The following is a 26,143-nucleotide window of genomic DNA, read 5'->3' on the forward strand; positions in this document are numbered from 1 at the left end:
CTTATGACTAAAGTTTATAGCTGATAATATCCTACGTTGACGTGAAAATTAATATGACCAGCTGTCAACCACAACAGGCTTTTTCATCTCTGCAAAATGTTTTCACTATCAATACTGGAAAGCTAAATGGTCTTCGGCTGCAGTTTTGAGGATAGATGCCTTCAGTTCACTGTTCTATGTGACTCTTTCTCTACAAGGCATCCACAATGTTAACCAAGAAATAACTCCCTGACCTTAACTTTTAATTAGGTTATAAGATAACTTGTAGTAATTAGACAAAAGCCCAGGCTGTGTATTTTACTGCCAGAACATGTATATTATTTATACGTCTGAGAACAAGGAGAGCCAGTATTATGGTTTTTAATGCCACAGCTGATGAAGTTGCATCACAGAAAAACATTAAAAAGAACAGATAGGCCATTTCTCTCATTATCTCGCTTTGTGAGAAATATGGGTTAAGTCTTCATCTAAGAACATTGTTAGCAAATTAACAGCAGCAAAAAAAAAAATTTTTTTTTAAATCTAGAGGAATAGTATAGTACAACATTTAACTATTCCAATAGCTAATATGTGTGTAACATCTTCAAAATATAAATGCTGCAAGTTTTTTAATTTGGGATATTCATTGATTAAAAATAAATAAATATATTCAAAATGACATTTAAAAAAAAAAGATTTTACGTTTAAGTAATCTCTACAGTCAACATGGGGCTCAAATTCATAACTCCAAGATCAAGAATCATATGCCTCATAGACTGAGCCAGCCAGGCGACCCCAAAATGACATTGATAAGAAAACCAAAGATGCTATTCATTTTGTTAATCAAGAAAACAACTGATTTCACTTCACAGGAAAATGTAATGTGCATTAAAAAGGGCAAATTTGGTTTAAAAAAATGGAATAGTTCTCATATGTATCCACTTAATTGTGGCTATTTTATTTCAAGCACCACACCCATACAATTGCCTGATTTTCACATGCAAAACACTAAGCAACAAATCTTTCATTCTTTACAGATTACAGGCCCTTACTGTATGGAATATTAGGTATTCTTAGTTGAAAAAAATTTCTTCTAGAATGAACTTCAAAAATTGAAAAGGTGATTTTTTTTTAAAAGTCATATTTAATTTACAATATATTTGAGAAGTTATCGATCTAGGTATTGGATAATACTTAACGTTCTCAAAGCAGAAAAAAGCGTCACCACTAAGCCATTGTTTGGTTCTCGGGGCATTACATAATTGACTAAAGTGGGATCTGAAAGAAATGAGAAGCCATTCTTTCACTGCACGGAAGGGAAGGGCGCCATCTTGTGTTCACAAGCTTCCAATACTCATCACTTTTATGTATTTTTTTTCTTTCTTTCTACTTTTTATCAACCCACACTGTGAGTCAAGCAAAATGGCTACAATGTGACCAACCTGTGCAGCAACTCCTATTCTGCCTTCATTAAGAATCCCTATGGCATGCTTATAGCCGTGTCCAATTTGTCCCAGGATATTGCTTTCTGGAACCTGAAAGGAAAAACGTGCAGTGATTTCTACTTTTAATTTTATACAACTCATTTTGATTATATAGTTTTATATATACAACATTTCCAATTTGTGTGACAGGACTCTAGCCCAGGACTTGGTAAACTCCAAGGTGACTCCTCGCCTCCGTCTCCCTCTCCACGGCTTTCCTCACAGCTCTGGGAGAGGACAGGACTCACGGCAGTGCTGCTTGCTATGGCTTCCGCTAGCACCCAGCACAGCCATGTGTGGAATGAATGAATGAATCTATAAGAAGGGAATCTCATATCGATGACAAGTGAATAACAATTTTCCCCAATTCTTGCCTATATGTTCTAGTATGAGACAGAACATACTGGGAGTTACATGAAACATGTAAGTACTTGGGTAAATCAAGGGCGTCAAACCTTTCTTCTGTTGAGACTATTATTTATGGAGACATAAATATCAACAGAGGTATGTGCACATACACGCATGAGCATACAAGGGAGGGGCGGAAGGAGAGAAGAAACAGATTAAAACGTTTATTTGTAGTTAAAATAATCTCGACTAGCAACAATAAAATAATACATTTAGCCTTATAACCTTAGGAGAGGGAGTGGGCAGACCAGAGAAAGAAAGGGCCGGGGGCATTAGTGAGGCTTGAATATCTACCTGCAAAGTCCCCCATGGGCACACACATGTGTCACTCACGAACCCATGAACTAAAAGATCAAGTTGTAATACGAGTGGTAAGAAACCTGTCACAACCTGTTCCATCTGTGTCAAGTTCTAAAACATTCTGGCTGTCTTCTCTTCCTCATGTTTTTTTTTTTTTTTTTTTTTTTTGGTTTTAAATTCAATCTAATTAGCATATATTGCATTTAGTTTCAAAGGCAGGGTTCAGTGATTCATCAGTTGCATGTAACACCCAGGGCTCATCATATCACATGCCCTCCTTAATGCCCGTCACTCCACCTCCCCTCCAGCAACCCTGCTGGTTTCCTAGAATTAAGAGCCTCTTACGGCTTGCCTCCCTCTCTGATTTCGTCTTATTTCTCTTCCTCACTTTTAACAGATTCCACTCTAAACTGTGGGGCACTGCCTGATGGTTTCTCAGGCTCACTGGGCAACATCCCCACCTTGTGGCCTTTGGTATGTCCACAACACATGTCCATCTCCGAAGTCCGTATCAATAAAGTATAAATGGTTCCTAAGCATGTAAATTTAAAAGTATAAATGGGATTAATTCTCAGCATTGGCTCTGAGGTCACCTGCTGGTCAGCAAGGTTTCCACTCTGCCTAAACTTGTGAAAAGTACATTTAGTCAAGATCTTACTCGAGAACACCATCAAAGTTTTACAAAATATTCTCCTCTGCATGCTCAATATTGTGACACTTTTTTTTAATAAATTTATTTTTTATTGGTATTCAATTTGCCAACATATAGAATAACACCCAACATATAGAATAACACTTGCTCATCCCGTCAAGTGCCCATCTCAGTGTTGTGACACTTTTCTTGTGTAAAGCTTATTTCATGCCAGTCTTCTGCTGGAAAACCTAAGATACCCACCTTGACGTTTTCAAATGTTAATGCACAGGTGGAAGAGGCTCGGATTCCCATTTTGTTTTCTGATTTCCCTATGTGAAGGCCTTCAGTGTCACGATCGACCACGAAGCAGGTAAGGCCTTTATACCCCTAAAAAGAGGATTTGAAATGCTAAGAAAAAAATGCTATTACCACATTTGAACTGGTAAGATCCCTTGTTTCCAAGAGTTGAAAGTTACAGAACACTAAAATTGAACGTTAGTATTAATATTAGTTGGCTCAGAGCTGCCATGTGTGCATTAGGAAAAAAGAAATAATTGGAAAACATTAGATTCACAATTAAGAAGTCTGTAATTTCTATTACTTGTTCAGAAACCATTATGACTATTAAAATTATTAAGATACCCTAAAGTATTATTCTGTGATCATGAGCATTCCATGTTTTAAATTTAATTTTGTTCAATACAAAGTTTCAAAATTTAATTCAGTGTATGTCAGAGAAAAGACAAAAGAGAAAATGTATTTACCTTTTTGCCATGTATCTATTTTCCAACTAAACAAAAAATTTCTTAAAAATGAATGTACTATGTAGGTACTTAATTCATTCCTAAATAGAAAATGTGAAATCCTACAAAATGAAAGATCAACTTCCTATATAATTAATAATGGCAATACATGAACCTCCAAATAATTACTAATCACATCAACTGCATATATTTGAGGAGATGAGTAAAGAAGACATTGAAAAGATGTCAATCATCTAACATTTCAGTATTGAGGAGAATAAGGAATTTAAGACAAAGCTTCATCTACAAAGGAAATGCAGGAGTGCATGAGTGGCTCAGTCAGTTAAGCGTCTTCCTTGGGCTCAGGTCATGATCCAGGAGTCCCGGGATTGGGCTGAGTCGGGCTCCTTGCTTGGCTGGGAGTCTGCTTCTCCCTGTCCCTTATTCCACTCATGCTGCCTCTCTCTCTCTCAAATAAATAAATTTTTTAAAAAATAAAAAGGAGGGGATCCCTGGGTGGCTCAGCGGTTTGGCGCCTGCCTTTGGCCCAGGGCACAATCCTGGGGTCCCGGGATCAAGTCCCGTGTCGGGCTCCTGGCATGGAGCCTGCTTCTCCTTCTTCCTGTGTCCCTGCCTCTCTCTCTCTCTGTCTATCATAAATAAATGTATCTTTTTTAAAAATAATAAAAAATAAAAAAATAAAAAGGAAATGTAAACAGGAAAGAGATATGAAGAGAAAAGGTGAGGGGGGTAAGGAAGAAATTCTGCTTTCAGACTTACAAGGTCAGGGTTGACGTTCGCCATCACCAGGAAGAGTCCTGCATACTCCGCATTGCTGATCCACATCTTCGACCCATTGATGACATAATAATTTCCCTTTTTATCAGCTCTGGTCTTCAAAGCGAATAAATCACTACCTGCTCCAGCTTCTGAAAGGCAGACACTTCCTACCTGCAAGTGCAAACAAAAAAATTCCAAGTTAATAACGGCATTTGTAGTCTCTGTAGCAAAGATTTATGGTAAAGTAAACATGTCGCTTAAGGCTTTGGTCACTTTTAAAACCCTGTACTTATCAAAATAGTAATGGTCTTTCCACAGCATTATTTTATAAAATATACCCTACTACTTGTCTAAGACAGATTTAAAGACTTAAGCACACATAGTCAATGTTAACTTTAATTAAATTAATTCTAATAATTGCAGTTTTCTAGACATCGCACTGTAAATGAAACCAGCAACAAAAGTATTAATATAATTGGGGCCAAAAAAAGGATTTTTGTGTCTGATGATTATTCTTTGAATTTCCAAGCAGAAATGATGTCGTAAGTTCAGAAGAGATCAGATCTATTTCAACAACTCCTATCAACTCACTTTTTCTGTTGCGAGCTTGGTCAAATACATAGCCTTTTGTTCTTCTGTTCCATATTTTCTCATCAGATTGTTAATCACTGTGTTCTGGATGTCACAAACCAACGCGACAGATGCATCGACTTTGGCTAATTCCTCTATCACAAGGATAGAGGAAAAAAAGGAAGCTCCTGTTCCTCCGTATTTTGTTTCAATTTCAATACCCATCAACTAAAAGGAAAAACAAGGAAACATAGATTAAGAAGGCTCATTTCTATATGGGAAAATTTCTTGCAAGAACTTCAAAATTAAATCTTAACCATATAAATTCCTGATTTTAAAACTGTGTACGTATATTTCATTTTAACTTGGTATGGTTATTGTACGATCCTCTAAGTAGGAAAAACAATAGCAGACACTCTATATATTTGAGAAGGAAGTAGTTGCAGGCAAGAACTGTCATTTGTTTCCTCATGGAACCTAAAAACACAGAAATCAGTAAAATGCTTTGCAGGAGGATGGAATGGAATCATGAGAAAGTGTCTCAAATGGTGAGGAAACGGAGGAAGGCAGTGGGGCACAATCTCTTCTAGGCGGGCTCCTCGCCTGGACTCATTCAGCCAAGATAATAACTGAAGGACCATTAATTCTGGGGCATTCTAACAAGTCCCCGTGGTTGGCAGACATCTGGTGGTGTTTCCTGGAACCACCACAGACAAGGCAGAGGTGCCTGGTAAACACGACCAGATGCTGGCCAAGCTCTCCCATGACTGTCTCATTGTTCGGCCAATTCTCCTAAGTCGAGAACATGAAACTCCCATAGTTCTCCATTTTTAAGGGTCCTCATCTCAGAGAATGTGTGTACCTGTAATTCAAGACCCAAAGCTGCTAACAGGTAAAAGGATAATGCTCCTCTCTCTTCTGCCCAGACACTTCTGGAATTGCAGTGTGCTATGGCCTGGGTTTCGGCTGTTATGTTTCAGCTGATGGGAAGCTTAGCGGATATGCAGGTAGAACCACAAAGTGGGGGGAAGACTTAGAAGGTGAGATCCAGAAATGCTGTTCCACCAGGAAAAACTGAAGGATTCGGGCGTGGCTTAAGTCTGAAGAGGGCGTGATAACTGATACAGTATCTTGAACAGTTGTCAGAGACAACTGCTTCTCCCAAAAAGTCACCGATTTTTTTCTGCGTGGGAAGTACCATTTTTGTCAGCTATTGCTATGGCAGGTGACCGCAGAAGAGGGACAAGAGGAGCCTCAGAATAGCTGGTGTAGGATGTGCAACCAAGCAGATGCTCCAGGTGGTGCTACGCCTCCTAAGCAAGGCCAGGTGGTGGGGCTTCAGAGAACCCTGCCTGCAAGAACCACCCCATCAGGGGAGTGATGCTCCCAGCCTGGAAGCCCAAGACTTCTCAGAGCAGCCCAGGGACTCTGCCAACAATGCAGATGAAGCCTGCCTGGAAAATGGGACTCCTAGATGCCCTCTGACCCACGGGGGGGCTTCATGGAAGATTCTATGTTCCTAAGCAGTTCATCGCTTTAAAAAAAAAAGAAACAAGTGGAAAAATCACTAGTAGGTATGGTATTAAAAAAAAAAAAAAAAGCTGGTCTCTTTACAAGGGGAAGAAGTAAAGACTATTAGGTTCAGTGGAAAAGGCAATTTTTCCAGCACGGTAACAGACAAGATTTTAGCCAATGGCTCTGAATAGGAGCTACTAGTTCTGGGATATCCCTAGTATTCAAAATAAAAAGTAAACATCACTTCACACCTATGGAGAGGAAGAGATGATGAGTAAGTGCAGTGATTTTGAAAATGTTCTCCTTGGAGCCCCCATGCTGACAACGTAGAGCTGGAACAGTTCTACTTTTGTCTATTTTGTATACTGGGCTCCTATCAAAGGGCTATGTGATTTAGGAAGTTGCAAATTGGTTTCCCTGGTTAGTGTGGAGCTCAGATGTCGCCTCAGCTTCTAAGTTTGCCACGTGCAGAGGGACTCAGGTAGAAAGCATGGTCTGCTCTGAGGTTTCACTAACTGAAGTACGCTTCTTAATCCTGGTGGTGCTGAGCGGGATCATTCTTTGTTGGTGCCGGTCCCGTACACTGTAGGCTGTTTAGCAGCATCCCTGACCTCTATTCCCCTAGATGCCAGGGTCACCCACAGTTGTGACAACCAAAAATGTCTTCAGAGACTGCCAAAAGGGACAAAATAGCCTCCAGTTGAGGATCACAGATCTAAAGAAATCATTCTCTTGCTTCTGAGCCCTTTTCTTAAAAAGCAGCATATTTTTTAACTTAAAATGCCCAATCAATTTAAAGGAAATCTGTGACTAGGATCTCAGTCTAAAAGAGAAAACAGAGGGGTTCCTGGGTGGCTCAGCTAGTTAAACATCTGTCTGAGGCTCAGGTCATGATCCTGGGGTTCTGGGATCAAGCCCCACATCTGGTTCCATGCTCAGCAGGGAGTCTGCTTCTCCCTCTTCTCCTCCCTCCTCCCTGCTCATGCTCTCTCCCCCAGGTAAAAATACAAAATAAAAATCTTTACAAGAGAACACAGCTAATTTTGACTAGGAAATGAAGAGTTCATTATGCCATCATTACAGTTCCTGAATTTAAAAGTATGCATACATTTTAACACTGGACAGTATTTATGAAAGAATGAGAAGAATTGTAAAGTATATACCCCTTGTTGAAATAATTCTTCTATTATTGATGGATCCATTTTTGAATTTTCATCCATCGTTGACACCAGAGGAGCAACCCGTTCTTGGGCAAATTTTTTAACTGTAGGGGGGAAAAAATACTGATCTGTCTTTATTCTCTTAATATGACAGGCTTTACTTTTTTTCAAAAAAAAAAAAAGTTTTAAATTAGTGTAAAAAAAAATTCCATTTACAAACTGAGGTGGACATACCCCCCAAACATGTCATGGAACTTCACACTGTCGATCCAGCTGGTAATCAGAGGGATCTGGATGTGACACTGAGCCAGTCTACTCACCGGTGTTCTTTATCATCATCTCCTCAGCTGTAAACATCTGCAGGGGGGCACCGGGCAGCCCGGCATTTGTTAGACCAAGGGCAGCTTCTGACTGGGAAGACTTTAGGACGCGGGGAGGAGTCTTCCAAGAAGACAGGCAGGTTGGGAAGCTTCGTCTGAGCTGTAGGAACAGTCCCATTGAAGAGGGGAAACACACACACACACAAAAGATAAAGAGAAGTATCTCAACATCGGTTTCTTTGGGAATAACTTTTTAACCCCTTTCTTGCCTCTTGTGTCACCAAAAAAGAGGAGCAGGAGACTGGCATGTTTGAAAATTCACTGTCTTGTGAACAAAAACACAAACTTGTTTAACTTTATGTCCTTTATCCAAGCAGTGAGCTCTTCTAATTTTTTTTTTTTTTTTTGGCTGGGTACAGTATACTTTATTGATGGTACATGACAAGGTAGAGCTCCCCAAGCCTCTCCCCTTCCTCAGGGTCTAGGATGTAAATTGGAGGTCAGGAGATTCTCAGTGTGTTGGGGGATTAAGTTGGGGCAGGGACTCCCCAGCAGCTGAGGGCCTCTCTCTTCCTCTTGTTCTTGCTGGGGCTGGTGGTCCAGGAGGCTCTTACTCCTTGGAGGCCATGTGGACCATGAGGTCCACCACCCGGTTGCTGTAGCTGAATTCATTGTCATACCAGGAAATGGAGCTCTTCTAATTAAACGAAACTTTCCCAGATGATTAGCTTTTACCTTTAAGAAAATACTTCTAGATGGACATTCTAGATGTAATTCATTTTTTTTTTAAGATTTATCTATTTTTGGGGGGGGAGCAGAGTGAGAGAAAAATCTCAAGCAGACTCTGTGCTGAGCACAGAGCCCAACTTGGGGCTCAATCCCATGACTTGAGCCGAAACCAAGTCAGACACATTCCACCACCGTGTCACCCAGGTTCCCCAAAATTCATTCTTAAAATGTCACATTTCATGGACTTCTTCAAAGGGGAAACCTGAATATAAATAACACTACTGGGTGACCACTGCAAAGAGCATTCTTGAGGAGGGTGGGAATAGGTGAGGGTGCGGGGACAACAAGGATGAGAGCCCCCTCTCCTGCCCTGCCCTGGTGGCTGTAGATAGCAGTTCTCTTTTGGTTCTCCTGGCTAATCCTGTTTTTTAGCTTCTCCTTAGTCAGACTCGGAGCAGCATTAGGGTTAAGAAAACAGACTCTGCAGTCTGAAAGAACTGGTTTCAAATCTGGCATCTGGGATTTATAAGCCACGTGATCTTGGACAAGTGATTTCAAACTTAACAGTTAAGATCTCTTGATCTGTTTCTTTCTCTGAAACATGCAGATAATAATCTCGAGTTTTCTAAGGATTAACATCATAACCCACCTGAAGGGTTTAGCATGCCATCTGCCATACAGTAGGAGCTCAATAAGCAGTAATGGCTATCTCTACTCCGACCCCAAAGGACACAGTGGTGGTGGTCCTAACCGAGCAAGTGCCAGCAGTAGTGACAGTTAAACCACATTGCCATTAGTGTGTCTCCCTGAAGCAGTGTCCCAGATCCTTCAAATGTGCCAATTTCTACTCAAACAATGGATTTGCTCCAAGTCTGTTGAAAAGAAACCTTCCAATTTGAAATGCTTGCTAGAGCTTTCCGATTTCATTTTGTAGAATTTTATTACAGGGGAAACAAATAAGTTATTAGTCTTTTAGTGAACCTACAAACATGCTAAGTGAAAAAAGCCAGCTACAAAAGATCACATATTATAGGATTCTATCCATATGAAATCTCCAGAAGAGGCAAATTCAGAGTCAGAAGCTAGTGTAGTGGTTGCCTGAGGGTGGGGGTGATGGAAATGTTCTCAATTGGATGTGGTGACGATCCTACAACTCTGTAAATTTCCTGAAATTCATTGCACTATACACTTTAAAGAGTGAGTTTTATGGTAAGTTATACTTCAACAAAGCTGTTTCAAAAAAAGAAGTAGTGTTTTCCTTTTATTCAGCAAGATTCAAAACGAATGTTCTGAGCATCTGACAATTGTCTGAGAGCACAGGGTACCAAGGGGAACATTGTAAGGTTCACAGAATAGGCAAAAAACAAAGTCAAGTTCTGCAGGATTAAAATGCATATGTGGTGGGGGCGCCTGGGTGGCTCAGTTGGTAAACATCTGCCTTCAGCTCAGGTCATGATACCGGCGTCCTGGGAGGCGTCCTGGGTTGAGCAGCATCAGGCTCCCTGCCCAGCGGGGAGTCTGCCTCCCTCTGCTTGCGTGCTCTGTCAAATAAATAAAAATCTTTTTTTTTTTAAAGTGTGTGTGGTGTTAAAAAAAAAAAAACAAATGTGTTAGACCCATGGAGGGGATGTGGCACGCCCGACGGAAGGGCCATGCTCAGCACTCTTCCCTTTTATGTCTATCTCGGGTACCACAGAGATCGCAGGCTAAATCCCACCTGTGGAGGAGGGGAATACTTCTATTGTAAAAATTGGGGGTGCGAGACTACGGGGGACACAGGATGGGAGGCCCTCCTCCTCCTGGGATTACACCACTGTCAAGGCTAACTATACTCACCCGCGGTTACCAGGAACTCTGCAACACTACCGCCCCGATTTTAGGGACTGACTCTTACCTGGAGCCCCAGCCGGGAACTTGGTGGGCATGCAACAAAGTCCTCACCCACTGTGTGTCACCTAAGGTTCTAAATAGCTCAAACGACTTCTGTGTCATGGTGCAGATCATACCCAGGGTGTTCTATCACCCTGCTGAAACTCTAGAAAATCAGTATGATGAACATCCCACCCGTTTTCAGCGCGAACCTGTCTCCCTAACCCTAGTCGTTATGTTGGGACTAGGGGTCGCTACTGGAGTGGGTACTGGCGCGGCTGCTCTGATCCAGGGCTCACGATGTTATATAGAACTCCAGGCAGCTGTAGATGAGGATCTACGGGCACTAGAGCAGTCCGTTTCTAAGTTAGAACAGTCCCTCACCTCACTTTCAGAAGTAGGACTTCAAAACAGGAGAGGCTTGGATTTACTACTCCTGAAAGAGGGAGGACTGTGTGCAGCCCTAGGAGAAAAATGCTGTTTCTATGCAGGCCATTCTGGAGTCATCAGGGACTCCATGGCCAAACTCAGGGATAGGCTAAATAAAAGACAAAGGGACCGGGAGGCCCAGCAGGGCTGGTTTGAAAGCTGGTTCAATCAGTCTCCCTGGTTGACCACCCTAATCTCTACCATTATGGGCCCTCTAGTTATCCTGCTCCTGCTGCTAACTTTCGGCCCCTGCGTCCTCAACCGGCTGCTCCAGTTCATCCGAGAAAGATTGTTTATTACCCAAGCTCTGGTATTAACTCAGCAATGTCGGGCCCTCCAAACTGAAGAAATAAATGTTCCCTAAGATTTTAAGGTTAAAATCAGCCCAAACAAGAGGAGGGAATGAAGAAACCTCCCCCCTTGTAAGTAGGGCCAGCCCTAATCCAGAGGCAGCCCATCCAGGCGCCTTCCTGAAATTTTAGCAACTAAAAGCATTCTGTTTACAATAAGAAAACCATTTCCCCCCACACCCTGATTGGAACGTCCCTGAATAGGTTCATGTTGACCCTCTGTGAAATCAATAACCTGAATGCTATGCGACTCCTGAGGTTCTTTTGTCTTTAAGCGGTTTTTTTTTCCTTTTACCTTTAAAAGATACCTGTAATTGCTAATCGGGGCTCTCTTCCTCTTCGGAGGGGAGAGCCCGTTTGCGCAAACGTCCAATAAACCCTCTTGCTAATTGCAAAAAAAAAAAAAAAAAAAAAAAAACCAAAAAAACAAAAAAACAAATGTAGTAATATATTGCAATATATTTTTTTCTCAATAGTTTTGATTACACATGGAAAAGCTTATTGATGAAAAGAGAACAAACCAACCATGAATTAATCTGTTAATCTTTCCCAGATTTGGGTCAATCTTTGTAGTTAATGTCCCCAGGAGTAGATGTACTCTGCTCTAGGTTGGGGTGGGGATGTGGGGGGGGGGGGGTAGACAAACATTGGCAGTTAGAAGAAAGACACCTATCTCTCAATTTTGTAATTAACTCTGTTTTGTTTTTATTCGTAGGAGGCGGACAGTTTAGGGCAAAGTTGCATGGAACATTCTTTCCTTGTTAAAAGACCTCACGGGGACAGGAAGACTTTAGACCAGAATGAAGGAAGGGGTGAGGGCATGCACATGAGGTAATAATGTCTTCTCCCTGATGAAACAGATGGAAGAACTGAGGACAAGAAGAAAGGAGGTTAGAAATGGAGATGCACAAGGGCTTCAAGAGGGGAGCCATGGTGCCAAGAAACGCAAGGACAGAGTGATCATTAGCAGCAAGCACCAAGGACCCGCAGGGCCTGGGAGAAAGGATGGGATGATGGAGAAGGAAGAGAGGGACATGTGGCATGCGTTCTGCTCAGTGGTTGGTGGGGGGAGTCCTGCACAGGACCCCTCAATAGACTTAGGATTTAAATGAGAGAATGAGCCAACTAATCTTCTCCACAAAATGATCAGGAAACCTGCCTGTTGTTATTTTAAAACTCCAACACATGGCCCAGGATTCCTCTTTCTAGGGGAGATTATTTACTTCACTAGACCCCCCTACAGAGTTCTTTGTGCCTCTGAGTCAATGTATCACCTTTGTGCTGGAGGTTAACAGAAAGCCCACCACTGAGAGACTTAAGGAGCCAGCAGGTATTACAATAATACCCATTTTTTTTTTTCCTGCTTGACACAATTGTGATCCACTTAGTCTCAAAATTGCTACTGACAAAGTGTACGGCTGTTCAACACATAACAATTATTTTATTTCGTTATTTAAAAATCTCATCTATTCATTTAGAGAGAGAGAGAGGCAGAGGGAGGGAGAGGTAGAGGGAAAATCCTAAGCAGACTCCAAATTGAGCGCAGAGCTCGACTCAGGACTCAATCTCACGACCCCCAGCTCATGTCCGGAGCTGAAATCAAGAGTCTGATGCTTGACCAACTGAGCCACGCTGGTGCCCCGGACACATAACCATTATTTTGGATTCACAAGACCACAGGGACAAATGTGCTTTACAAAGGAAGTAGCTGCATACAAAGGTAGGGCGAGCTTACTCAAGATGCCATCATAAAACACGGTGGGTACATGCTAAGTGGATGGAATCCCTTTCTAACCAAAGCACTGTTACTACCGATCCTTTTGGGCAGAAAAACATGGTCCTTTTAATAGGACAATCTTTAATAAAGAAAACATTTCCCTGCCTTGCCTTTAAACGTGAGGCCCGAGGTTTCGATGATGCTTTTCAACTGTCCCCTGCCCTTTGGTGTTGACCTCAGCCTCTGCAGCTTTGGTGTCCGCTCCATCAAAATGATTTTCCACAGTTATAACCCATTGCACCACATCATCACATTTTTTTGTATAGAGCAGCAGTCACTACTTGCGTGGAATAATAGTTATTTATGCCTTGCCAAATGCTTTCCGTAGCCTGAGTCTCATCTGTTTTCTACTCAACGGATCAGAGCTCTGTTGCCCTCAGAAGTAGTGGTGATCAGACCTGGGGTCTGCAGACTCCCGTGGGCAGAGCAATAAAGTCCATGAACTCAGGTGGGGGCAACTACATCTTTGTTTCACTAACCTCTAACTGAAATAAAGCATTTCCTCCAATTATGAAATGTAGGCAAACAAGTTAAAGTTATCTGTGACTGCCACGGAAAGAAATTAGGTATTTTTATATCAAATAACAGCAAGCATCTTGATGTTCAGCACTACTTCAAAACTGTAGATCTTATTTAAGCAACATATATTACCATGATCACAATTAAAATTATTCTTACGACTTTTATTTCCTCTGTCGTCTTGCATATTTTGCGTATTTTAAAACATTTTGAGAAAGGGTCTGCTAAAGCTCACCATACTGCTGTATACTTGTCATCCATGGCATAAAAAAGGGGTGAAGGACCCCCTGACTGCTGAAATGTTCCGGTAGTTTTGCTAAACCCATTAAGTTTAGCTGTTACATAGTCATAACCCTTCTCCATTACGTTCCAGCATAGCGAAATATCATTACAAACATTTTTAGAGTGGTTCAAGCCTACAGGCTCTTACAATGTTTGGAAGGTAAAAAGAAGACAAGAAGTTTGCTAACCTGCGAAGTTCTTCTTAGGCTTTCCCAAAGGAAATGTTTTTACGGAACATGGAGGGCTTCACCTTAAATGCCTATATTCAGGGGTTCCCACTAAATGTGCCCCAACTCCTGGTTGTCCCTCCTACATGTGTGCATGAAGCTGTATATTTTTCCTTGTGTCTCCATTCCGGCACCCCAGAGTTCTGATCGTCCAGTCTTCTTTTCTTACTGGTAACTTCTTTCTGACAGTGAGAAACCTGGCTCTCATGATCTAGGAGGACTCACTTGTTCGAACCTAGTGCACATTGATAGTTTTTTTTTTTTTTTCTCAATCAATGGCAAGCTTTTATTTAAAATATAGAAATCTATTGTTTCATTTGAATATTTCCAAAGAATCAAACTCATCCTGGGCAGACCACATGGTGGCTATCCAGAGCACTGAAAAGGGATCCATTTGGTCACCATGATCCAGCAGTAAATTCTTCGAGCGGGGTTAGGTTTTAAGTTCTTCATGCTGCTCTTGATCAATCAGCAACTGTGACTGGGGTTCAGAAACCAACCTTAACTCATCTCCAGATGGATTCTAGAATTGCTAACCCATACCACTGTGAGAAACCAGTGTATCCCTTCTAGTGTGGTGCTTGGTTACAGTTCTTTTCATCTTTGGCCTTAAAGGTACTCAATCAGAACACGGTTTCTGCAACTTCTTCTTTCCCTTCCCCACCCCCTTTGTGTGGTGATGTGATTCTCTGGTAATAATTCTGGGACCAAGTCAAACATATGGGTTTTTTCCCCCACACCAGCTGCCTGTCCTACCATTCAACTCAATTTTGACTCTATCTGCCTAGAGATGGCATCGATCCCAAAGGTCAAAGGGGCCCAGTCCCATAAGATGGGCCCCCGGCCCCCATCCACACAACAGTGGCAAGCCCAGGCTGTCCCCCATGCTTCAGACCCATGGGTTATCAACTGCAGGTTCCTAGCACTTGCTCCGTGGGGGCAGTCTTGTTTAGTCTTCAAGAGCAGCTCACAGAACTGAGAGGAATATTTTACTTACTGGATTACTGGTTTATTATTAAAGAATAGAACTAAGGAACCATCACGTGAAGAGATGCACAGGGCAAGGTTGGGGGAAGGTGTGGAGCTTCCATGCTCTCTACTCAGGGGCTCCTCTCCCAACACCTCCCTGTGCTCATCATCCAAGAAGCTCTGGGAACCCTGTCCTTGTGGGTCCTAGGCTTCATTACGTAGGCCAGATTGATTAATTCATTGGCTACTGGAGCCTAATTCAACCTTCAGCTCCCTCTTCCTTCCCAGGAGGCTAGGGGCTCAAACAGAAAGGCCCAACCCCATAATCATGAGGTTGGCTCCCAGCCCCTAGCCCCCACACCCTTAGCTGCAATCCTGAAGTCACCTCATTAATATAAATTCAGGTGCAGATAGAAGGGGGTCTGGTATGAATAACAAGGCACCCATTTCACCTTTGGGGCTCTCAGAGGATTTCAGGAACTGCAAACAAGAGACCAAATATTTCAACCAAAGATGCTCTTTGCTCTTAACTGCCTAGGAAACTCCCAAGGCTTTGGGAGCTGTGAGCCAGGAACCCTGAAGGAAGACTCAATAGATATTTATTATAAATCTCAGTATTGCAACGTGTAATACAGTTAGATTCATCTGCCACAGCAGCATTCCATCTTCCCCTTCTATCTAGTTCGATTTTACTTTTATATATAAGATAAAACTATTTGTGGCATACAGTTTAAAGGGTTTTGACAGACATGTATGCCCACCACCACCACCACCACCACCACTGGCCACCCGGCACCTCCATCACTCCCAAATTCCTCGCGCTGGCCTCGGTGCCATCCACTTTTCCCCCAATCTGTCTCACGGCACTTCTGATTACAACTCTCACTGTGACCGCATCCAGGGCACAGTGAGGAGACACAGACATGCATGTGGCCTCATTTAACTACAAGTTCATAGTCACCAACCTCCACTTGGACCCTTACCCATTCTCTGAAACGATTATGGGATCTCAACGCCCACCCCACCCCCCAGCCCCGCCAAGCTCCACCCCTTACTGTTAGCCGATGAGTCACCTTCTACCAGAAAAAAATGTCAACAAATGGGGACAACCTCAACCTGCTGCCACCAAACCCACCTGGTGTCCTGCGTTTGCACCGCTCATCCTTCTTCCCTCCTAGTGCAATGGACATGATTTTCCTCCTCTTAAGAAAGGCCTGTCCCTCTCTCTCTGGGTCCCACCTCTCCCACCTTCCCAGGATCCTCAGCCATCCCTTTGGTCTTCTCACATCTTTCCATTTTTTCCCCTGCTCGAATTTTTAGCATGACAACCATCCTTGAACCATGCATCCATCTTGCTAGCACCCTCTCTCCCCTTCCCTGCACAGCCAAATACTGCTGAAGGTGTGCTTTACTTGCCCTCTTTGCTTCCTTAGGACCTCCACCACTCACCAGCACCCCTCCTCAATAGGGTCTCCACAAACATCTCCATGTTCTTCAGGCTCCAACTTCTTGCTCTTAGCAGATGCAGTTCAGGTAGGCACACCCCCCTCCTTCCAAATGCTCTCCTCTTGTTTCTTCCCTCTCCTGCCAGTCTTTCTGCCTCTTGCTCTAGCTTCACTCCCACCACCTGACCCTCAAGTGTTGAAGATGTTTGACAAAGACTCTCTCCTTAACCAAATGAGGGTCAGCTCCTCTGTGTCTCTCTAACTAGGCCCTGACCTTGGGCACTGCCCTTGGTCCACCTAGTCCAGTTTTAGCAAGGATCCTACTGCGTCAGGTTAATGAAAACCCCCACCCTTGGTATCTGATCACTCTGGCCAGCCTCTAGCAAGAATCCTGGTGAGTCTGAATCTGGTGAGTGTTGGCATGGGAGAATTTTTTTCTACTCTTCAGGGACCTTTTACTTCGCCTACGAATCAAATTGAGAAGAGACAGATTAACAAGAGAAAATCAAATGTAATAGTGTAGACACAGGGAATCCACGCAGACATGGAGACTGTAAAGATTGGCAACATGATGCTTCTATGAGCTGGGGAGGGGGTGGATGTCTGAAGGTACACAGGGAGAAGACCATTTGCAGGAAGGTGAAAGATGTTTGGAAAACAAAAGACAGCCTCTTTTTTGTGTGTGTGAGCTCTACACCCAATGCAGGGCCCAAACTCGACCCCAAGACCAAGAGTCACATGTTCTATCAACTGAGCCAGCCAGGCACCCCAAGGGTTCTTCCCCTACTATACGGTGAAGTTTCTTGAGTCCAGAGAAATCTCTGTTAATAGCTCTCTTCCCAGTATAAGCAGGCAGGTGAGGGGGAGGTACAGAGCTTTTCCTGAACTTGCTGGGTTTGGGATGCTTTGAGTTCATGGCCAAAATGGTCCCTGGTGGGGTGGCCTGCACCCAGCCCCCCCCCCCCCCCCCCCCCCCGCCAAGAATCCCGCTTAGCCCTCATGTTTTTTCTCAGTGATTTTCTGTCCACTGACTCTGACCCGACTTGCTGGCTATAAATCTCCACTTGTCATTGTGGTACCTGGAATTGAGCTTGATCTCACCTCCCTACCACAAAATCCCAATGCAGTAGTTCCTTCTTGAATAAAGTTTTCTTTACCGTCTTTAACAAGGGTCATGAACAATTTTTCTTTAAGTGGGAAGAAACCCTTCCATTCTGTAGTTGAGGGTAAAAACAGGTGTAATCACGATTTAAGCAAAAGTAAAGATAAAGACATAACACCAAAGCCCAGCAATTCCACTTAAGTTCCTACACCTGAGTACATGCTTTGCAAGCAGGGCAGTGAGACTTATAAAGGTGAAAAATTAAAAAGCCAATGATCTGTCAACAAAAGAATGGGGGGTAAGTTGTAGTATGCTGATTCTGAAGGGGAGAAGAATTCGCCAAGGCAAAAATGTCTCTTTGACATAAGGATTTTCTCGAGCTGGCAATTTTTAAGAAACAGCAGACAGAGAAGTTCTGAAAACTGAGAAGACATTTATCCTTTTTTTTTTTTTAAGATTTTATTTATTTATTCATGAGAGACACAGAGACAGAGAGAGAGAGGCAGAGACACAGGCAGAGGGAGAAGCAGGCCCCATGCAGGGAGCCTGATGTGGGACTAGATCCAGGTCTCCAGGATCATGCCCCTGGGCCGAAGGCGGCGCTAAACCACTGAGCCACACTGGCTGCCTGACATTTACCCTTTTATAGGAGACACTGATCTACAAGCATAGGAGAAATTTCCCCACAAACCAGGAAGAGATGACTAAGTCCCCAGAAACTTATCAATGGAAAAAGCAAGGTATTAAATTTGCATAACCACCCCACTCTTGTTTACTATGCTTTTCCTGCCAACCTCCCATAATTGCACCCCTCGATCTTGCCCCCCATCTTTTGTATTTAGCTGGTAACAGTATTTAAGGGGATGGTGGCTTGGGCCGTTTCAGGGTCACTCAGTTTTCCTGGGTTTCTCCCATTTATACAGAAGGTACACAAGTTATTAAATTTCTGTTTGTATTTTACCCCCTGTTAATCTGTTGTTATGGAAGGATCTCAGCCAAGAACCAGGAGGGTAGAGTGCAAAATATTTTTTCCTCCCCTATAATTCAATGGGATATTTTATAGCGGTTAAAGTAAACTAGGGAGCTACATATATCAACATGGATAAACCCTGAAAATATAATACTGAGTTAAAAAAGCAATTTGCAAAAGGATTTGTTTCGGATGATAGCATTTATATACACTTTAAAAACACACCAAATGATAGTATATATTCTTATGGAGACACATAGATGCAGTAAAAGTTTAAACACATGAACAAGAAGCATACACATCAGCGTCAGGATTATGGTTTCCTCTGCAGAAGAGCTAGAAATGCGGGGTTTCTGTAGTGTTTTATTTCCTTTTTTTTTTTTTTTTTTAGATTTTATTTATTTATTCATGAGAGACACACAGAGAGGCAGAGACACAGGCAGAGGGAGAAGCAGGCTCCATGCAGGGAGCCCGACTTGGGACTAGATCCTGGGTCTCCAGGATCACGCCCTGGGCCCAAGGCAGGAGCTCAACCGCTGAGCCACCCAGGGATCCCTGTAGTGTTTTATTTCTTTAAAAAAAAGTAAACAAACCCAAAACTATAGCAAAAGTGGGTGGTGGGTATAGGGTGCCAGTTATATTGTTTTCTGCACTTTCTATGAGAAATATTTTCTAATAATATTTAATGTTTTGGCTTTTTAAAAGTACGTGCAATGGTTTGAACCATGTATGCTCTGGATTTTCGAAGTAGGCTTGCCTTTAAAATGCAAAATGTAGGTTTTAGATAATGTGCTCAGCATTATACTGCAGAACCATTTTATGGATTTCTTAAGAACCTGTCAAATGTAGTTACACATAATTAAACTAAAGAAAATGGTTTACTCTGGAACATGTGCCAACTCTACTGGGATCTTGGAAACAAGTGCTCCTGAGATTTAAATCAGGGGTTGCCATTCTTGGTTACATACCAGATCACTTGGGGAGCTTACAGCAAAGGAGAGTACAGCCCTACCAATTAAGACTGATTCAACAGACTCCGGATGAAGCCCAGGCCTCTGTATTTCTCAAAAGCTCCTCAAGATGATGCTAATTGTAGCCTGGGCTGGCATCTGGTTTATATGCATGATTTGGAAAGTAAAAACTCAACCCCTCCTACAGCAAATATTCAAAAGCCACACCATTCATTTGTCTACAGAAATGATTCATGAATGTGCACCCCTGCTCTCTCCCCTTGCCCACCCTCACCCCCAAAGCGTCTGGCTTTAAAATGTTTTTGTGTTGGGGGAATCCCTGGGTGGCTCAGCAGTTAAGCGCCTGCCTTCGGCCCAGGGCGTGATCCTGGAGCCCCGGGATTGAGTCCCACGTCAGGCTCCCTGCATGGAGCCTGCTTCTCCCTCTGCCTGTGTCTCTGCCTGTGTCTCTCTCTCTCTGTGTCTCTCATGAATAAATAAAGTCTTTAAAAAAAAATGTTTTTGTGTTGAATACGTAACAAGTCTCAAAAAGACCGTTGCCCCCACATACCTGGAAAAAAGCTGTTACCCCATCCCCATCCAGCCCACTTCTCAACCTCTCTCACAGGTGACCACTCTGATCAGCTTATGTATATCTTTATATATTTTTTATATACAAATCTAAGCAAATAGGAATAGACTTCCTTATTCTCCTCCCTGCCCTTTCTAAAAGGTAGCATACTATGTACCCTATTCTGTGCCTTTTATTCATGTGGCAATATATTCTGGAGAGGTTTCTGCTTTAGGACTTAGAGAATACCTTCATTCCCTTTTTTTTATAGTTGCAAAATAGTCCATTGTGTACAAGATCACTCTTGTTTTTATTTAAACCAGGGCTGCTTTAGGGAGCCAAAGAAACTAATCAAAGGGCAGAGATGGGAAAGTGCAACCAAAATCTCTTTTAGTATTATGAATAATGCCCAATGAGGGGAACTCAGGGTCACTGTGTCAATCCATATCTCCACTGCGGACAAGGTTACACAAATCTGCAAGTGAAAAAAACCCAGATCTATACATATATAGTGCATTTCTTGGCAAGAAAACTTTCCTCTACCCACAGGAAGGGTGGGGTAGAGGGGTGGGGAGGGTGCAGCTGAGAACTGTCAATAAACAGATTAACAGGAAAAAGTTTCTTTATCCACACTAATGTTTGTTTAAGATTTTATTTATTTATTCATGATAGACATAGAGAGAGAGAGAGAGAAAGAGGCAGAGACACAGGCAGAGGGAGAAGCAGGCTCCCTGTGGGGAACCTGATGTGGGATTCTATCCCAGGGCTCCGGGGAGCATGACTCAAGCCAAACAGAGGTAGATGCTTAACTACTGAGCCACCCAGGTGCCCCACTTACACTTGTTTTGCGTTGTCATGGAGAAGTCTGTGATTTTTATGTTGCCCAAATTATTACTTTTCTTTGGGGGATGATATCTGGCTTTTAATTATAATGATCTTCCTTACTCTAAGATAATAAAGGAATCTGCTCATGTTCAGTTTTAGTATTTTATAGATTTTCTAATTTATGTGCATTTTAATACTGCCTAGTAACAACAGAATGCATGAATAGATTTTATTTTTTCCAGTTTTTTTTTTTTAATGAGCTCTATGCCCAGTGTGAGGCTTGAACTCATGATCCTGAGATCAGGAGTGGCATGTTCTAGTAACTGAGCCAGCCAGGTGCCCCCTAAGACCTTTTGACCTACAGGCAATAAAAATCAAGATAATGATTCTACAGCTAGGTAGAGTGCTCACCCGCGGTAAACAGATTTTGATGGTATTTTTCATGTCCTTCTGCACTGTTAAAGAACAAAACTTAACCAAGTAAATTTGAAGATCTAATTGCTTGTATTAAACAATTCACGAATTGGGCAGCATCCCATCCAGCAAGCAGAGGGGACCTCCACTGAGCTAAATAAAGAAAGGTTTTCAAAGGCAGGGAGGGCATTAGAAAAAAAGAAGAAAGTAATTTATTATCAAGGAATGCACTGTTTAAGCAAGGTGGCCCTCCTTCCTAAGGGGAGCTGAATGGGTCTATCAGTACATTTCCTAGCTGGACCAGGAAATTCCAAGTTGATCCGTGAAAGGTTACATTCCTGAGGGGTTGAAACTATTTAAGTTAGGCATTAAGTTTTGGTCTCCTGCCTTGGGGCCCTTAATCTAAACAACACCATTTTGGGCCTCCGTTTTCTCTTTCACAGTACTCATTCAACTTCACAGACCCAGAAAAGGTAAAATGATATTATTTTATGATACAATTAAATATGTAGAATACATGAAAGAAGGATCTTTGAACCATCAACACACTAGAATCTCTTCTGATCCTGTTGGAAACTAAAAAATATTTCAAAAGCAAACCAACGCAGTGAGATATGATCAGAATGGTTAAAAGTAAAAAAAAAAAAAAAAAAAAAAATCACAGTGACAATGCCGACTGCTGGCAAATGGGGCAAAACAGGCTCTCTGACACACCATCACCTGGAAACCTGTTCTCCTAAAAACCCATGCCTTTTCTAATAGAACCCTATTGGTTTTCCCTTAGAATCAGTTTCTGCCCCTTCCCTTTTCCCAACCAGGATATGTAAGCATTTAAGTTCAACCTCTGAAAGAGCCAGCTACACTTCTTTTGTTGGATCCGCTAGACAGATGAAACAGACCTTTCCCTTGAGTTAATGCTTTTTGTCAGTTGAATTTCCAGATTCTGGCTCCTGAACCCAAGAGGGCAGAGAAGATTTTCCTTCTCTATAAAGGAATATTGCTCAGCAGTAAAACAAACAAACAAACAAAAAAAAAAACCAAACTACTGATCTGAGCAACAACTTGTTCAAACCTCTGGAGAATTATGCTGAATGCAAAAGCTAATCCCAAAGGTTACGGAGCTAGGATTTCATTTATCTAACATTCTTGAGATGATACAATTATACAGAGGGAGAAGAGAACCACTAGGTTACTAGGCCTTATGTCATGTGGTTAAACAAGAGTGACCCAAGAGACCTTTATGAGGATGGAACCGTCCTGTAGCTGGATTGTGGTGGTGGATACATAAACATACACGTGATAAAACTGCGCAGCACTAAATATATAAATTTACACATGAAACTGGAGAAATCTGAGTAAGTCCTATGGATGGTTTCTATATCAGAACTTGGTTGTGACACTGTACTGTAGTTTTTATAAGTGTCACCACGAAGGCGGATTGGACAGAGTACCCAGGATTCTCTCTGTGTTACTTCTGACAACTGCATGAGGATCTACGATTATCTCCTGAAAATAGTTTAAAAAAAAAATCTATGGGGATCCTTGGGTGGCGCAGTGGTATAGCGCCTGCCTTTGCCCAGGGTGCGATCCTGGACACCCAGGATCGAATCCCACGTCGGGCTCCCGGTACATGGAGCCTGCTTCTCCCTCTGCCTGTGTCTCTGCCTCTCTCTCTGTGACTATCATAAATAAATAAAAATTAAAAAAAAAAATCTATGGCACCTCCTCCTCACCAAGTTAAATTAACCAGGTTATGTTAAAATTAGAGAAACCAAATTTTATAGCTTTACCATTACAGAAATTCATACGGTTTATGAGAGTTATATCAACAATTTAGAGGACTGAATGAATAAAAACTTAAACATTCTATCTCTTATAAATTTGTACCTGTTTCTAAAACATGTAAATTTAAGAAGTATTCCAGCAGGAAGCAGTGGCCAAGAGGGGCAGGTCCTCTGCGCCAAGATTTCATATAATAAACACAAGGCAAGGTTAAATGCCAAACTGCTTAATTATGCTCACTGCTTGTTATTGCTTTAGCTTAATTAACCTAATCAAATGAAAACAGTGATTTTTTTGGTAATGCTTTTATGCTCCTTGGGATATAAGGATCAATATAGCATGTAAATAGTTCTGCAGGTTTATAGGACAATATTTATTTAGTGCCTTATTATATAATCAGCTGGCCACATTTTTCTTCTACTGCCTTAGGCTCTGTGGTTGGCTAAGGCAGATTCCTGCCAAGACAGCCAGTTTCCCTTACAGCAAAGCAAAAAGAGGAGGAGGCAGAGGTAAGAGGATATACTTCTTAATGCTACTTTATTGATCATGGTTTATACATTCTTTGGTATAGTAGCTAATACATTGTTCCTTTCCCACTCTCTTAGAGAGGATTCCCATCTTCTTCTAGACAGATCTTTCAATGAATTCTCACTAAATCCAAGATACCATTTTAAGATCAGATTTAGGTATTGCATATCTCACATTAAATTTTAAGTCGATCCTTCCTCTGCTTTCATATCCTTGAGCCAAAACTCCTACACCAGAACCCCTCTGACCTCTGCTTGCTTTCTCCATAAACAGTAGCTTCTGTTCTAGGTATTCTCTGGAACTACTAAAAAGGTAGCCCTTCCCTTCCACCAGTCTCAGGCTACTCCTTCCAATAGTACTGGAAGTAGTATTACTGGTAGTACTACTGGTTCCTTTTTGTTTTTTTTTTAAGATTTTATTTATTTATTCATGATAGACATAGAGAGAGAGAGAGGGGAGCAGAGACACAGGCAGAGGGAGAAGCAGGCTCCATGCAGGGAGCCCGAAGCGGGACTTGATCCCGGGACTCCAGGACGGTGCCCTGGGCCAAAGGCAGGCGCTTTCATTCCAGGCTGCTCCCTATGGGGTCTTTTCTTTACTCTATCTGGCACAAGGTCTGCTGGTACTTTTGCTCTTAAGACTGGACTTAAATATCCTTTTCCTTCTTTTGCTCCAGTTCTGAATATAAAGCCTGTTTGTCACAAATGCTCCTCGAAGGGATATCCTATGTTAATTCTCCTCTTTGCTTTGCCTGTCTCCAACATTCCCCCAAGATGGTCTGTAATATGCTCCAAAGGCTCAGCCCTGTATCTCTAGCTCCGATATTTCTCCTAGTTTCCAGATCCCTTTTCTGCTCGGCTTCCAAAATGCTTTCAGTTGACACTTTTAGAAGCCTGGAATCTAAAGCAGAATGAATGCTTTTCCTTTCTGTTCCCGCAAACTGTCTTCCCCCAGACAATCTCTGCATATCACTCAGCTAACTCCATTCAAAAATGTGGTGTCCATCTAATTCCTCCATTTTTAGATAATGACCAAATCTTCTCAAGTTTTCCTTTGTGAATGCGTCTGCCTTTCTAGCCAGCAGTAGTATCACCCTAGCTGAGGGCTTGTGTCACCACAGGTGAACTTCTGAAGTGGTCTAAGTGGTCACCTATCCCTTTGGGTTCCTTCTGCAAGCTATTAACCTTTTTTTCTGTTTGCCTTTGGCAAACAGCAGCTCAGAATCTCAATGGCTCCGGTTGAAATCTGGAAAATCAATTCCTATAGTCAACAAACTGAGTGTGGCAAGTAGTAGTATGATAGTTTTCCACCAGCCTATGAGGAGAAAGGCCACATTCCACCTCCACCCCCCCTAAGAACACAGGGGCAGCACAACAGGTCTATACCAGTAGTTCTCAACAAGGGGCATTGTTGTTTTGCCCCCAGGGAATATCCGGCAATGTCTGGAGACATTTTCAGTTGTGTGGGGGTGGGGTGCTCACCATCCTGTAATGCACAGGACAGCCTCCCCACCACAGGGAATCATTTGGCCTCCAGATCATTCTGGACAGGCACTGACCGACAGTGCCAAAGTCAAAGCAATGTAAGCCCAAGAGCAGGCTGGTATGAAAGGATCCTGAAAGAAAGGAGAAAGCATTTTATGGCAGCCAGAGAAGACTGTTTTGGTTACTTAGTCTTCTTGGCACCAGAGAAAAAGAAGGGTTTGGAAACAAAGACCTATTTGCATTTGCAAAAACAAAACAAAAAGAAAACCCACAAAACAAAACACAACCGCTGCCATTTCTGTACTGATAAGTAGTAACATTATGAATCCTTGCATTTTAGTCAACAAAAAAGTGCTGTTATCTGGAACTGTGGGCAACCCTAATGAACCAAGACTCACTGCTGCACGAACAAGTGTGGACCTAACCATTGAACGTTATAGACACCTGTCATTTAAACTCATTCTGTCGGGCAGCCCGGGTAGCTCAGCGGTTTAGCCTTCAGCCCAGGGCCTGATCCTGGAGACCAGGGATGGAGTCCCACGTTGTCGGGCTCCCTGCATGGAGCCTGCTTCTCCTTCTGCCTGTGTCCCTGCCTCTCTCTCTCTGTGTCTCATGAATAAATAAAAATAAAATCTTAATAAATAAATAAATAAACTCACTCTGTCAACCTGCAAACATCACATCAGCAATCCTAGAATAATTATTTCTCAGACAAGCGCAGTACAGTCCTACATCTACACTGTGGTTCACGCATCTCCTTGGCCCATAATGTCCACCAATCTGTTGCTTTACCTAAATCTAAGCCATCCCCTTTTATGATGCACAGTTCCAACCTCTCCTTCCATAAGCCCATCTGTCCAGGCTATTTATTTTAACGCTGGCAATAAATAAAATCTTCTACTGTTCCTACTGGCACTTCTTAACACATCTACCTTGTCTCTCCAATTAAAAATGTAATTTCCTTGAGGCCAAAGACCCTGATGTAAACTTGCACACCCCTGAGACTGATCAGAGAGCTCTCTGCATAG

At 42.3% G+C, this 26,143-nt stretch overlaps 1 protein-coding gene across 3 annotated transcripts in view; it reads right to left on the bottom strand.

The window, feature by feature from the left end:
* The window catches only part of ACADSB (acyl-CoA dehydrogenase short/branched chain), a 42,673-nt gene that overhangs the window by 11,522 nt on the left and 5,008 nt on the right, over window positions 1-26,143 (bottom strand). For 2 of the 3 annotated variants that reach the window (XM_041743072.1, XM_041743071.1), the window contains exons 2-7: window positions 7,894-8,053; window positions 7,577-7,677; window positions 4,920-5,126; window positions 4,329-4,499; window positions 3,067-3,192; window positions 1,422-1,514 (exon numbers count right to left, since the gene is read on the bottom strand). In XM_041743072.1, coding sequence (XP_041599006.1) covers window positions 1,422-1,514; window positions 3,067-3,192; window positions 4,329-4,499; window positions 4,920-5,126; window positions 7,577-7,677; window positions 7,894-7,930 — 735 coding nt within the window. In that variant the 5' untranslated portion in view covers window positions 7,931-8,053. The remainder of the gene's footprint in view (window positions 1-1,421; window positions 1,515-3,066; window positions 3,193-4,328; window positions 4,500-4,919; window positions 5,127-7,576; window positions 7,678-7,893; window positions 8,054-26,143) is intronic. The other variant, XM_041743073.1, reaches the window with a different exon arrangement.

This window comes from Vulpes lagopus, chromosome 2 (assembly GCF_018345385.1).
Source record: "Vulpes lagopus strain Blue_001 chromosome 2, ASM1834538v1, whole genome shotgun sequence".
NCBI classification, from domain to species: Eukaryota; Metazoa; Chordata; class Mammalia; order Carnivora; family Canidae; genus Vulpes; species Vulpes lagopus.